The sequence below is a fragment of the Lampetra planeri genome, chromosome 20 (genome assembly GCF_965212315.1).
Source record: "Lampetra planeri chromosome 20, kcLamPlan1.2.h2, whole genome shotgun sequence".
Lineage (NCBI taxonomy): Eukaryota > Metazoa > Chordata > Hyperoartia > Petromyzontiformes > Petromyzontidae > Lampetra > Lampetra planeri.
Genome location: NC_136126.1, coordinates 8,966,775 through 8,982,607, shown reverse-complemented (window position 1 = coordinate 8,982,607; position 15,833 = coordinate 8,966,775). Strand labels below are relative to the sequence as shown.

Sequence of the window (15,833 nt, the reverse complement as noted above, 5' to 3'; positions counted from 1 at the left end):
AAGACCCGTATTTGTAAAGTGTATACGTCTACATTGAACCAAAGGGCACCATCTGTTGTGAAATGGAGGATGACAATCTTGACATCATTTGCAAGAGGTTATTGTTTGCCAATGGCATTGCCCAAGTCAACAATGAGAACATTACCTGTAAGTGCATTTAGGAGATAATTAATTGTGCCTATGTAACCATATATAAATTATATAGATGCTTGTTACAGAACTTAATAAAACATTTACACACATGTGCAAACACATGCCTATCAAGGGGATATACATGCCTATTTGTACATACATTTGCAAATAATTTCACGCGTTAGATGAACTGCGAAAATTAAGTTAGAGCAAACAATACCATCATTTAAGCATCATATCTTGTTTAAAATAAACAGAAGTTTACCAAATAAAATAATATTATTTTAAAATCGACAGACATTCGTGGATTTTTACAGGACTGGGTGTACTCATGCATTTTTCTAAGTTTCTTGTCTTTGAGTTATTCTCCTGCTGAATTACAGAGCAGCTTTTAACGAGCAGAATCTCAATTTAAAAGTCATGCGTCATAATTCCCAATCGTGCCATTGACTCGGATAGCACAATTGGGATAGATTTGGTGATAAAATAAAAAAAGCCATAAAGTCAAACCGTCTCCCTGTTATAAGGGAACAATGGGGGGGCAGTGATCATCTCCATTTGTAGGCCAAAGCCATTTGGTGGAAATTCCACATGCATATTCTGGAGGCCATTATTTCCCTTGTTGACTCCCCCCTCAAGGGGATATACATTTTATCGATCCTGTAAAATCATGGGCTGGCTACATCAGGTGAAATGCAAAAATGTATGTTCGAACTATAGCTTAAACCTAATGTTTTTGTATGTATTTTACTCAACTCAAAAATTATATTTAAATGTTAATGTGTCATTTTGATCAATTCTAGATGCTCTCGTATTATATTAGGTTTGTAGACTGTTGTTATTGACCTCAAGACAGGTTTGCTATATTGCTTTGTTTGATCAAGGTCTCAATGGGCTCACACATCGTAAAAAAATAGCAATGATTGAATGATCCCCCACCCCAAATTAAACGTGCTTGCAATTCGTCTGCTATAATCCATGCATATATTCACCTTTGTCTTCAAAAGCGGCAAAGTCAAAGCCCTCAGCGTCGGCCTCGGACAGTTTCAGCTTTTGCAGGTATGTCTGCGGGGGGGGGGGGGGGTCACACACAGGGAAAAGTGCACTCCACTACATTCGAACGCAATGCACAAACCACTGCTCCCCATATTATATTTGATGCAAACGTTTTCAAATATGTAATATGTGGTCAAACCGTTTAAGACAGATGGCATCGACAGTTTTAAATGACTGCTGTGTCCACATCAAAATTCAATATGCCACGTGCAAATACGATTGTACTTTGACACTGTATGTAAATAATGTGCCATGCTGTATTGCACTGCGCGATTGTGTTGTGTTACACGAGGGTGAGCGCCAGGATTGTGATTGCGCATGCGGTGGGCGATGGAGCAGGACTAACGGGAGCCCGGCGGTGCGGCACAGATGCCGACACCACACGTACAAACTTGCAGTACACACCCATAAACATATGCACACACACTCACAAAACGCATACAAAGACAAAGACCCCCCCCCATTTAGTCTGAACAGAGTTTAAGAACAAGTGTTGTTAGCGAGCGCCTATGAAGACCGGCATGGCACACAAAGGTGGGGTGGGGTGGCCAGCACCACGCCCAGCCACTTTTTCTCCCTCATGGCGATGATTACACACCATACCAATAACTAATTTGAGGCCGAGTCGACCTTGGGAATCCACAGAACTGGTTCAGATAATCGTCACTGGTCTTGGCCGTGAGTGTGATCGTAGCGCAGCGCGCCAAATGCTGCAGTGCCCCTCTCCATATACACACACACAGAAGGACATACATACATACATTTGTAGGCACAATTTTGCACCATATAAATTCACTCAAGAGACAAAAATCCAGACATCTATATCCAGCACACAGGGCACGTACACAAAAGACAGAGATCCCTCATATACACTTTTACAGGCTGTTGAAGCAAGTGCTGTTAGTGAGCACATTTTAAGGTCAGCACAACACACAAGGGGATGTATTGAAAGCACAAAGACTGACCACCTTCATCTCCCCTGTTCTATTTTTTGCACACCACACCAGACACTAATTTTAGGTTGAGCCAGACTAGGAGAAGTCCAGAGACAGTTTCCTATCACACACAACTGAGGTTAGCTATGGTCGGGTATTTAATGGAGGCTGCCGAGTTCATAGAGCAGGGCTATAACCGCTACACCACTGCTCAAACACAAAAAACAAAGACCCCCCCCCCCCCATAGCTTTAATAGACTATTGGGGCAAGTGCTGTTCACGAGCACCTATGAAATCTGGCAAGACACTTGAGGAGGGGTGCCAGCACCATGCCCGACCGCCTTTGTCTCCCCAGTGGCAAGGTTTACACACCACACCAGGTACTCATTTGAGGCCGAGTCGACCTTGGCGAGGCCCAGGACCGGTTCAGATAATCGTCACTAGTGTTGGCTGTGAGCAGGAATAAAACTTTGGTTGCTACGCAGCACGTTAAACGTTGCGCCACCACTCCCCACACACAAGACACACTAGCTCACACAAACACATGTGCATACACACGCATGCCACCACACATCCAAATACCGATACACATACAAACATACACTCACAGACGCATACATAAACACGTGTGCACAAACGTATGCACGTTGGAACACTGACAAAACACAAACCCACATACACATATTAATACACCTGCATGCATATGCAACACAAAGGGAGTACACATGTACACACCCCACTCACTCAACGACACTGTACACACACACAAACGCATGCACACTCATTCTCTCTCACACACCCAACACAAGGCACGGACACTTACTCTGGAAAGCGCCTGCAGCAGATGGCACAGCCTCTCCTCCACAGGCAAGTCCATGCTGATCGTCTTATAAAGCTCTGTTACAAAAAACCCATCAACAAATGATTATATTTATGACATGGCTGGATGGTTACAAGAAGGGTTAATGCTATGCGGGTCAGAACATTGAGCCAGCTGCAGAGAGATGATGCTCAGTTTGAATCCGAGCAGCCACCCGTGATTAAACCAGGCTCTTAAGTGCAGCGAGTTGATGCTATCAGCCCGGTCACCAATGACTGCACAAAATGTAGCTTAATTCAGGCTGGCCCAGTTTATAGGAATGAATACAACAGAGCCGGGATGTGGTGGAGCAGGCCTGTGATCCAGTGCTCTGTAGGAAGGATGCCACGTGAATCACAGATTTTTTCGAACGCCCAAATCCATGCTGGGCTTGGAGGTGGTTAGGAGATGTCAGTATACAGCAAGTGGTTTTGTGGACCTGTCCGTGTAGACTTTAAGAGCGATATCCCCTTGTATGCATGGCGAGTTCTTTTTCCCCAAGTGCTCACCCTACTTTTCTCCCACATACAAAACACTCTTTAAAAATTATTGCACCTTGTTACAAATTGAGTCTTGAGACTCAAGGAGGCTTTCCTGCAGAACGACACGGCTCCCAAATCAGGACCACACAATGGCCTATCCTTGAAAACCAGAGAGCTCCGCGCAAATGAGCATATGCTCACAGCTGTGTTTACAGTAACACTGTCAGAATTACTGGTAATACTTGGCACTCAGAAAACATGCCAATTCAGCACAGGTGGCCTTGCTATCATTACCAATGCTAATAAAATAACTGTAGCAAATTCGAACGTGACAAAGACGAGTAATTGGATTATTACAATCAGCATTATATCAGATGTCGAGAAATAAAGTGTACAAATTTAGATTTTTACACCTCACGGTTATATTTTTGGAAAAAGAAAAACAACATTTGCACGTTGAAGAAGATGACCTGATGAGGAATACAAACAGGAGAGAAATGCTGAATAAGGAATATGCCACAGCAGGCCGCGTACTTTACTGTAAAAGTCTCGGCTATACAATTTAAGCAGGTTTCGCAAACAAATCCTAATCCAGGCTTTTCTCCTTTTATGCCCCACGTCTCTTCCGAATTTGAAGACAAAAGCTCAAACCCATTTCAAACGCGTCATGTGACAAATGATAGCCTCTAATACGAGCGCCAGTTTTTATGGGAGGGAAGGTTGAAAAACACAAGACGGTATTTATATTTCATTAAGCGAGCAAACTCTAGGAATAGAAGATGCCTCTGTACAATATCAAACGTCCAAATGTTAGGCCGTTTAGAAAAACGTCAAGAGTGAGCACGCCTCGCATTAAGAACGAATGCAGCATTATTAAAATGCGCGATGGTACGCCATACATTAATTTAGGTTTATTGCAGGAAATCATACAGAGACCCCCAGGCCAATTAAGGCAACTGTTCTCGTCCCATATTTAGCGAGGCTTCATTCCTTTACTCATTCTTATTATGGGTCATTGTCACAATAAGTAAGACAAGAGGAATGAGCGAGCCATTTCATAGCGGACACAAATACACAGATCTACACAAAAACGGTAAGTTTAACACCCCGTCGGTAAAAAGGTAGACCACTCGTTCATGTTACGTTCAGGGACGTTCATAAATGAGAAAACGCATCCATTGAGAGGCTACAATCATTATTTTCTTTGTGTGCGTTATGATGCGACATGTTTTTGTTTTGCATTTAAAATAAAATTTTGGATAATGTGTCATATTGATTAATGTGGACCAAAATGCGAGTAGGCAGATTAAAGGGCAAAACATTGCTTTTGTTTTTGCATTTAAATTCTCAAAGTCTGAATTTTCATCGAGCCACCAGATTTATTTGCATTATCATATGAAACAGCTGGTTATTTTCATTATTAAAGATTAATTAAAATCACTTTTATCTCATATGCATATTCATTCACTGTAAACGGATCTCACGCAAATAAATAAAAAACAAATCATTTACCAATGACGGAACAGATAAAAGTGACGTTCTGTTTGCTCCCATTTTAATCATAGCTAAAGGTCACTCGGTTCAATTTGCAAACTGTTTTTAATCGTAGGAACAGGGGAGGAGGAACAAAAAGGAACGCACAAGCAATAAACAAGCACAAACCAAATGAATTCAAAGCACAACAAAAACGCAGCTAGCAACCTTTAAAAAGGTACACTCCCGTATGCACCCACGTGTACACAGACAGACGCACAACGCTACTGTGATGACACGCACGTACGCACACACGTGCAGGCGTGTGATCGTACACATCGAAGCAGGGGTGTGTGTGTGTGTTTGCGTGCGTGTTTTTTGGGGAGGGAATACAACCCGAGCCAGAGAAATCTAATTGATGCCATATCTCGCTCTTCCCTCTGCCGCCAAGGGACTGCAGGTTATTTGTCTCCTGTTATTGTTCTGCAGGCCCGGCAATTCAATTAAACGGCAGAAAATTACTTGGGGTCCCATGACACCGGGGTTTTATTATCCGGGACGGCTATCGGAGGCGGCGAGAAGGCAGCTGGTTTCTGCTGAGCAGACAGCACCATTGACCTTTCTCTTTGGCTCGCGCCGCCTTCCAGAGCTGCTGTGAACGGCAGGCATGGGGGGCTGCCTTGCCCACCCTCGCTGGTGCGCGCACTGGACCCGGTACCAATGGCGACTACGCGCGCATTGCGGATGCAAATTTGTTAAAAGGGGCTGCTTCTTGGCCCAAGAGATGCCGTGAGTCACATGCAATTAGAACAAAGTTGCAAATTGTGGCCAGCTTTTCTGGATGGCATGAAAAGTAAAAAAAAATATTTTCAAAACTGGGAGCTGATAAAAGGAGCAATCCATCATTTTTAACATGGTAAGAGAATTATAAACTTTTGTTTCCAACCTTATGATCTTCACTTTTATTATCTAGGCTTCAAGGAAATGAAAATAAACTACCAGAATAAATATACTCCGACTGGATGGTGCTATTATTAGGCTGCTTCACTCATAACAAGAAGTATTTAGAGTTAAAATGCCGATGTGAAGTCGACTTAGCCCATTATCCCAGCCTATTGAGTCAAAATAGATACCACTTTTTTGGGGAAGTCAATGGTGGTTGTCCCAAGGATAAAATATCACCGCCATAAACATGTGGATTTATCCCATTAGCTCAAGAGCCACCAAAAGAAATGAGATCTTCTCACACACACACTCGTTTGAGTAGGGAGGTGCTGCAACACGGAAACTTTTGAATTAATAATAAACCCACGGTTCCATCTCCCCCAGAAAATAATCACAAGCAATAAACCCAGATTGAGGCTTTAACTCCACCATCCATTGGCAGCTGGAATCACGATAGCAAAGAGCATGCCATTAAATCTTGCCAAGACCTGGCCACTCCAAAAGGGAATGAATGAATAAATAAATAAAAGCCACACGGAAAAAAACTGCAAACCTAAAAAAGGCGGTGGTTTATTTCGGAGCCAGGAAAACCGCTGGTGCGGAGAGATAGAATGAGCGAGGATTTATCTGGGTCCGTTTGTGCGCGCCAGTGACACTCCAGGCAGAACCCCAGTGACTCGCGGCTGCCAAAAATACAGATTATGGCTGGGGCATGGCCAGATTGTCCTCTCTTTGGGGAAATTGGAAAAAAAGATGCTGGACAGAACTTCAGTGGTGTGATTGACAAATGGGGGAAAAGAAGTCACAAGCACTAGAGTCTACTGCAGCAAGGGAAGAAAATAAAAGTCTAAAATAAAACCTAGGAGGGCTGCGTTTGGTCAGCCAAACATATTTTTCCTAAGACGCATTCATTTCAGATCAGCTATGCAGCTTGGCTTTAATTAAACAGAGACAAATGGTTTATAGGAAAGTGGAGGGTGGGGAGGGGGGAAAAAAGAAAATTCTTTCCAAGTGCAGCATGAACACTATCCATTAAATTAAAAGCAAAATAATCTTTAATTTTAAAGCTCAGCTTCCGATGCCAGACAACTTAATGGATGTTATTAATGGAATGCATGTACTCGGCTGCTAATGCACAGTTCAAGCAACAGCACAAACACAGAGTTCTAATGAAGGCTGTGCGATGCAAAACGGCTCCAAGTGCCCTCTCTGCTGCTGTGGATTATAGGACGAAGGCAAAAACAAAAAGTACCATTCAATAATCATGTTAGTGCTTGGCGTTGAGTGGCTAAAATAAAGTAGTGATAAATCTTGGGCAGCTAAGTTAAAGGATGGAGCGCTCAAGCTCGGTTGTAAATCCTGCAAGCCGACTTGCAGCAAACCAAAACCTCTCTACGGAACTCTAACAGCATCTGCGTGCGCACGGCACCCCCTACTGTTCAGATGCAACAGTCCAGGTCACACTCAAGTGAGACGTAAATTACGAAGCCAGGGGTTGGCAACCAGCGGCTCAAAAGCCGCATGCTTCGTGACGTGGCTCTTGAATTAGAGTTCTTTTTTTTAAGAATCCGAAAATATTGCCTATTCTTGTTAGTTTGGTTGCCGACCCCTGGACTAAGCAAAGGTAATTTTTTTCATTGTTCACGATTTTTCTTTTTATTAGTGAAAACTTTGCACAGATATTATTTTTTATATTCTATCTGGCATAAAACTATTCATTACATTTCCTGCCATGACCTGATGAAATTACAATGCTCTAGGTCATGATTCAATTAAAAAATAAATCATTAGTTGTCCCTGTGGTGCATGTGGAATCTGTCCAGGCTGCAGGATTTCAATGGAGTTGCTGAATTTCCTTCAATAACATAACTTGTGAAATAATGTATTCTCACGTGCACGATTCGATGCTTGTATTGTGAACGCGAGCATTTGATCTCCATTAATGAATTGTTACATGGCAACAGCAAAACCTCATGTAAGAAAATTTTTCAGGAAGATCCTGTATGGAATATCTGGCCAATTCCTATTGGAGTATTGAGAAAACTCACACAATTTAGAGATTAGCATTCCAAATGAAAACTTATATTGGTCGGCAACCTGTTTTCTGTACTGCCTCCTCAATGATAATCATGTGTTTATTTTTTATTATAAAGCACATGATACAGCGCTGCATCTAAGAGCACCTTACATCACATTTCATGTCAGAAATTTGAAATGGGAACCCCCCCCCCCCCAGTGGCAGCTGCCCCTGTAGGCACAAGGTGACTCAGCAACAAGCAGCTATCAGTCTGCCAGTAGTGGTGACAATGATTGCTATGTATAATTCCAATTGAGTAAGCTGCAGAGGATTTTAGCATTTGGCATATTTGGATCCGACACCAGAGCGCAATGGCCTAATCTTACGAATGACATCAGTTGATCTTGTGCCCGCTGTCAAGCAGCGTGTGTTATTCTGTTTATTACACCTGGAGTAATAATCAGGGCAACCTCTGGGTTCGAAACGTGAAACACTGCAACGAGCAGCGAACGCGTAACCGCGAGGCCATGTCACCGACCCACAAGGCTCACTCAGCATGATTCATCAACCTCAATTCTAACTCAGTGAATTAGTGGCATGTACCACAATTAGTCATGTGATACAGAAACTTGTTCTGTGATTGGAATAAAGCATCTTGCTGATGGCCAACAGTAATGAGCAAGTTAATAACATTTAATTATACTATGCTCTTTATTTATTACCACAACCATTAAAATGGTTTGAACATGTTACTGCCATGGTCTGTACTCAAACTCACAAAATTAATCATCTTATACCAACTCACTGTCTTCCCTTTCACCTCCACTTTCCTTCCTCTGCTGGATGTAGCTTCTTCTCTTCTGCTGCCACTGTAGGCTGGAATGATTTTTCACAGGCCATCTGCGCAGTCGACTCCCTGTCCCTGTTCAAGTTCAGACTCAATACTTTTTTCTTCTCCTTTCTCCTCTGCCTATTTATCTTTCATATATTAAACACAAGTATGCTTAACTCAACATGTAGGTTTTGATAACCGATATTTAAATGTGTTGACTTTTGCTTTAGGCTATTTAATCTGGTCAAAATTTGTGTCAGTAAATAGCCTGCGCCACCCGACATAGCCAAACAATTCAAATGATCACACGTGTGCAAGAGTTTACCGCTCCAAATATTGTTTCAGTTGACCTGTAAGCTGAAGGACAATTCTCACAAACAAATGTAGCAACTGTATCCAAGACATGTACACGTGGCAATTTCATTTGTTTGGCTATGTCCGGTGGTGGAGGGTCTTAACGAGACAAACTTAGCCAGACCATTACGTGGCCCAACCCAAAAATATATTGTATATGCCACCTTTTTCCCCCCATAATGATGCACATGAACCAAGTGGAAATTTTCCACCACTGGGTCAGGGTTGCTAACGGATCTGAGCCAATGGCCCGACTACTACTCCCTTATCTATAGGAATGAGTTCATCATCATTACAAGTCATAATTTAACTGTCATTTGCCCAAAAGGTTTGACACTATTATCTAGACTGGACTGTGTAGTTGTGACACTTGTACTATGTGTTTTAATCTGTGCTATGAATGGGTAAATATTCTGGAGAGTAAAGTACAATAAAATCTATGAAATATGTTCCTATTAATTAATAGCATTGGCAACGCAAGTCGTATTGTAACATACTAATCAGTCAATTGTAATAATGCTGGAGGTACTATACCAGTTTTCAAAACCAGTTATACTGCACTGTGGCTCATTCACTGACTGTAATCATTGAATGAGCAGATTAGCTTTCGCTAATTGGGCATTTAGAGGGCCTCCACTGCACCTGAACGAGCTGAGGCAGCGCAAATATAAATAGGGCAACACTACCAGTTCAAAATATGGAGCGTGTAAGGCATTGTATGCTGTCAGTGTGGTGTACAGAGTCGGCCTAAGTGAACGTAAACATCTTGACTGTGGGCTAAATATATTTTGGGGAATGTTATTTTGCATTTCATTATCGATACGTTTCTTTCGTTCTGACCTTAACAATTTATGGAGAACATAAGCACAGTTAAATTATTATCAACAAAGATGAATGTTTTAGGAAACTCATCGACTCAAGGCTTAGTTGCTTAAGACTTAGATCAGCTTTCAGACATGGCCTGGGCACAATGATAGGCTTGTGTTCATTTTTTATGTTGGGAGTGACTGCCAAATTCCTAGAGACGCCAAATTTGTCTGAAATAAGAGTCGAGGCAATGAAAAGCATGGGAACCACTGATATACTAAAGTGGAACAATTGACAGCACATCCAAAGTCTGAAAAGCAATGCCATGGGACCAACAGCGAATGCAGATCGGATAGTGCAATTTTTTTACTTTTTGCTGACTTTCCCTGCTCACTCGACTACAACTGGTGAAACCACACTGTGCAGACAGGTGCAAGTCCAATAACGTAAAATTACCCTGCTCAAATGAGCAATGGAGCAGTGCTCGTTCATGCTAGTCACCCAAATGGTGTTTGGATTCCAAAATACTGTGAAGGGCACCTGAAGTCCAGTTGCTTTGTGTGTCAGCCACTTGTATAAGAACTGCTTTGTGTTTAGTGTCCTTTCCCTGCGCCTTCAATTAGCACGGCTGGCTATGTACGGTGTGAAAGAAGTTCAACATACATAAAAAGCCGGCATGTGACAAATCATTCCTGGTGTGCTTTTATCAGTGTCACCATTAGGAGTCACGATTCGATTCAGGAATGTATTATTTGTTGTGTTATTTATAGTGCATTGTTGAGTGTCTCATGTTCTATCTCATGCCATTCCTTTATGCAAACTATATTTGCTTTTAGCGTACAGAAGATGTGCATATCGTTAATTCTTAATTCACAATGTGTGCATTGTGTCAATAAGACCAAAACATCAATCGATATGCTGATGAACTGTTACAATATGAAAAGCAGGACAACAAATTCCCTTCGACTGTACGTCTATGTTCCTGTGTCTATGATCCCCATTTTCACAACTTCATTTCGATCAGCGTAAAGTATGGTCAAATAAAACTCAACTAAAAAACTAAACTTTTCATTTTACCAGTGTAGGCCCACCTGAGCTACATAGCTCTTTTTCAGAAGCATCCTGGTCCCAAATGAGAGCTCAATGGAGTGGCATATCATGTAGAAATTTATAGCAGCCAAATACTCTAAACACTCGTTTCTCAATTGAGAGAAAACCCAGCGATCGAAGCATGAGTCCCAGCCACAGCCAGCGTTGGTGGCGAGAGAAAAATGCAGGCGACTATGGGGGAAAGAGAACACGCAAACTCCATTATATATAGAACGTGTCAGGGTCGGGATCGAACCCACGACCTCCTTCATACCAGGCGAGGGAGTTAACATCGCCACCCCGGCACCCCTCATCCAGCAGCTAAACTGACAATGGGTTGTACACACAGATAATTGTACAAGCCGTGACGGTGCTCCAATCGGTCGTACCGGACGTGTCGCTGTGCAGCGGGGCGAGCGACCGGCGCACGCGGCCTCGCACGAAGCTCGAGCGACGCCTCTGCTTGGTGTCGTTTGGCAGCGTGCATTTGCCCTCTTCCTCTGCCACCTCCGCATCCAATGCCACTTCTTTCACACGCGCGCACACACACGGCGACGACGATAAATGTCACTATGCACGGTTCACGTGTACGCATTATTGTAATGCAAGTAGAGTAATGCCCCGGTTTACGTCGGGGATGCGTTCCTGAAAGGTGCCACGACGGTTATCGAAACGACGTAAATTAAAGCGATTAACAAGGTGGGCGGTGGAGGCAAAGGCCGAGAGGCGATGGATAACGAGAAAGGATGGATGCTGCTGTTGGCGGCATAAGGGTGGGGGTTGAGGCGATGCAAATCGAGTAGCGGTCGGTATAACACAAGGGCTTTCGCGCCAATATTATCCACAAGAGGCTTTTTTGGGTTATATGGCGTAAATTTACGTAATTTACGTGATCTAACCCAAACCTCTATCGAGTAGCGGTATAAATATTTATGAAACGACGTAAAGAAAGGTGAGATGTAAATCAGGGTATTACTGCTGTTTTTGAAATGTAATGAATGGCATTTTTATAATGCGTTAGCACACTATGCTACGGGCCTGGTAATCGGAGTTTGAATTGCGGCCACAGTAAACATCAGCGGTGAGTGGTATATGTACTGGTTGTCATCCAGCAGTGGATTGATTGACAGCAGAATATTTACTCCGGAAAGCCTCAATGGGCCTAAAGACTCTCGCGGAGTGTCCTGCTTTGTGATGTTTGGCCAATTCCATTAAGAAGTGGTTGTGTGAGAAGATACCAAAGTACAGTAAAACCTTGGATTGCGAGCATAATTTGTTCCGGAAATGTGCTTGTAATCCAAAGCGTACTCGTATATCACAGCACTCGTATATCAGTTGTGATCACGTGACACTCGGCAGACAAAGCGTATACACGTACTGCTCGTATTGCAAGACCTCGCTCGTTTATCAAATTAATATTTATTTAAAAATTTTGCTCGTCTTGCAAAACACTCGCAGACCAAGTTACTCTGAATCCAAGGTTTTACTGTACCAGGAAAAAAACCTACATGACAGAATAACAAAACACTGCATATATGTTAACCAAAAAATGCATTGTTATGCTGCCATGTGACTTTTCAAAGCCTGCAACACTTGGTGATCATGGACAATCCAAGCACTAATTGGACTCGACCCTGCTTAGCTTCTAAAATATGACAAGACCAGGCACATCAGGATGATTTAGTTTTCCTTAACTCCGTATAGCCGATCAGAAGGCATGGGTTAGAAAATATACGTTTGTCCGTTAATTCATTCACATTCGTACAATAGTTAAGATAATCCTTTCCTCAGATGTACAAGGCCAGGAATCAAAACCAAGTAGCCAGGATTGCAGTTAAGTGTTCCACGTCTTATGCTATCAATCCCTCTATCACATGCGACAAAGATCCTCTTGTATACTGTGCAAAGATTGTTAGGACAAGTGCTGTTAGCGAGCACCTATTAATGCCTGACGCTTACAACACCACACCTCATTTAAAGCTAAATTTACCTAGTTCTGATTGATATATTACTCATCACCTCAGCTGTCATTCACGGTGGCTGGGAATCAAACTCGTGTAGCCAGGTTTGTAGCAGTGTGCTAATTACTATACCACCTCTGCTCACAATCATAACTGTGCACCATAACGTAAGATGGGTAGGGGAATCAAGTCGTTCGGCAGTACAGCATGTAGTATAAGCAAGCCTGACCAAGGTACTTCGCGAGCAGAAATGATGGCAATCAAGCATATTGTGACAAAATGGCAGCTAAGGAATGGATTGCACCTGAGAGGGCATCCACCGTGGGAGATGGAGAGATGAAATCGGTTCGTGTGCAGGTGCTATGTGAATTATTACATTGCAGGATCGTGAACAATACTGGTGACTTGGCGAGTTCTATATCCAGCCGAGGATTAACTATGGATGATGATAGCAAGGCTACAGATGTATCTGTACAGTGTTGAACCCTCATATGTGTGGGGTTCCTCCAGGCACTAGTTCGTCCAACAAGCAAAAATATTCACAAATGAACTGGCCAAACGGTCCACGTAGAATCCTCCTGGGACGATCTCGAGCGAGGTTTTTCTGGTTAAATTAAATATTAATAGTAATCCATATTACTGTGTGCCTTGCAAAATAGGGCAATGCCAATCGGTGCTCATGCTTTATTTAGAACAGTGAAAGCCCATTCATTGAGGTGCAATGTTGCTTTTGGCAAACAGTTCTGGCTGTAATAAATACTCGTCGTATACTAGATTTAAAGCTACATGAATCCATTTGAAATTCAACACCTCTTTTTGTACACCAGACCTCTCTATCAGGTGTCAATAAAACAAATTGCGACGCAACTGGTTGAAAGCCGATTAATTATTTCTGTGGGGGGGAAAAAACAAATCTCAGCGCAAGCACATCAGATCCCAACACACACACCAAAGAGGAATTATTTTAAGTCACTTCTGTCTGCGACAGATTTGAACTCCGATACAACCAGTCGGTGGATGTCCAGAATGCTAACCAAGGTATACTGTATTGTGTAAAAACGAATTTTAAAACACTACAGTGAAAACACCAAGTGCTTTGTTTTAAATTTTGAAGCTGGCTAACATCTGGATCATGTCCAAAAGTAATGATCAAATTTTATCAACGGTAAGTAAGCAATCAAATTGCTTCAATGAAATTCCACACCTTGGGTTGCCTTCACAATTACGTAATAAAACATTATAAATCTAACTTAAATGTAACAAACATTACCCGTTCTGATGGTGAAAAATTTAAAGCTTACTTTTCTCTGTGCAAACTAACATTTCAAAAATGACGATTGTGTTTGATACATTATGCTCACCTATTTTTTCCAATGAATTGTCCATCTTGCTTCGTTTAACTTCATTCAAATCCTAAACACAACCATTGTGAAGGCAGTAACACCATAACTTAATACACATGAATGCATAATAATCCAATACATTTGGTATTCACGCCATTCTTATCACGAAGGTGCTGTTTCACAGGTGGATATAGTCTGCCAGTTGGGAGCAATGTTGCCACGTGTAATACGATTCGAGAAATTTTCGGGTATTTTTTTCTAATTTGGCAAATTCGGATGACAACGCCAGGACATATTATTGGCCTCCTTGTTTATGGAATCTTTAGCGTACACTGTAAAGCAGATGGCGTAAAATCGTATAGTTAATACACCCACAGGTAATAACCAGTACGGCCTGCAGAATTTGAACCACGAACCTCTGCAACAAGTGGTGAAATCGCTACCACTTGGCCATGTCACTGCCTAAACTGTATAAGACATTGAACGACGCATGTAAGTTTGTATTGACAGAGCTCACCTCTTTAGATGAATCTTCAAATTTCTTTTTAGTTCTGCAAGAAAAATGTGAAGGTGTTAATCTAACTCAACATGTGATATTTGAAATAATCATGGCTGTGCATTAAATGACTACGCACCCCATACATTTAAGAAGGAAAAATGTAATGCTTTCTGTGAAGGGCAGTCAAAAAGGCTCGATTACAATGTATATTTACAAAGCACCACTCCCATCATGTACAATATTCTATTACAAATGAGTCCGTCCCATCAGTAGAAATATCGAGGTACTGTAGAGGAGAGGCCACGGCAGTGGCATTACACTGCAGTCTGCATGACTGCCATCTATGTGGGAATTTATAGCATCAGCCAAATTATCAAAACACACGTTTCTCAACATGAATGGTAAAACCGGAGGATCATTCGAAAAATCTATGCGACCACGGGGGAAGCATGAAAACTCCAAATATACAGGCGTCAGGGTCGGGATTGAACCCACGACCTCCTGCATACCAGGCGAGGGGGATAACGCTTCGCCACCACAGCGCCCTGTCAAGTCTAATGTAAAGGACTGGTACTCGTAGGAACCTCTTGGTTACACCAGCTCACAGGGGATTATTGTGTCCGTCCGTCGTGCATCCAAAAATGGAAGGGGTGGGGCTGGGTGGAGAGGGGAGGGGCTGGGTGCGGAGGGTGGGGCTGGGTAGGGAAGGGCTGGTCACCCCATGGTGCCCTTATAAAACTCAACGTTTAACCTACTCACGCTGGCTTGTGCCCGCCCTCAGGTCGGCCATATTTGCGGAATACACCACGCCGCCGTTGACCCTGGCCATTGACTGAGCAACCCAACGTTCTTACCAGCTTCCTCCGCAGGAATGTGTTTAACAGGTAAGCACAACCCAAGAGATGTGATTGGACACACACATGGTCAATTATCATAAGAAATTGTGAAACCCACTGCTGAATGACGACCACCACCACACCACTCTCGATCCAGCAATGTGATAAAGCAAACGAATTTTTTTTGATCAGGTAAAGCCCACTGAGCTATAG

The 15,833-nt window shown here is 42.6% G+C and overlaps 1 protein-coding gene across 2 annotated transcripts in view; it reads right to left on the bottom strand.

Moving 5' to 3' along the window:
* DSN1 (DSN1 component of MIS12 kinetochore complex) overlaps nucleotides 1-15,833 on the bottom strand; it is a 69,203-nt gene that overhangs the window by 51,358 nt on the left and 2,012 nt on the right. For both annotated transcript variants that reach the window (XM_078603515.1, XM_078603517.1), the window contains exons 2-6: nucleotides 14,803-14,836; nucleotides 14,304-14,355; nucleotides 11,371-11,508; nucleotides 2,947-3,020; nucleotides 1,125-1,197 (exon numbers count right to left, since the gene is read on the bottom strand). In XM_078603515.1, coding sequence (XP_078459641.1) covers nucleotides 1,125-1,197; nucleotides 2,947-3,020; nucleotides 11,371-11,508; nucleotides 14,304-14,355; nucleotides 14,803-14,836 — 371 coding nt within the window. The remainder of the gene's footprint in view (nucleotides 1-1,124; nucleotides 1,198-2,946; nucleotides 3,021-11,370; nucleotides 11,509-14,303; nucleotides 14,356-14,802; nucleotides 14,837-15,833) is intronic.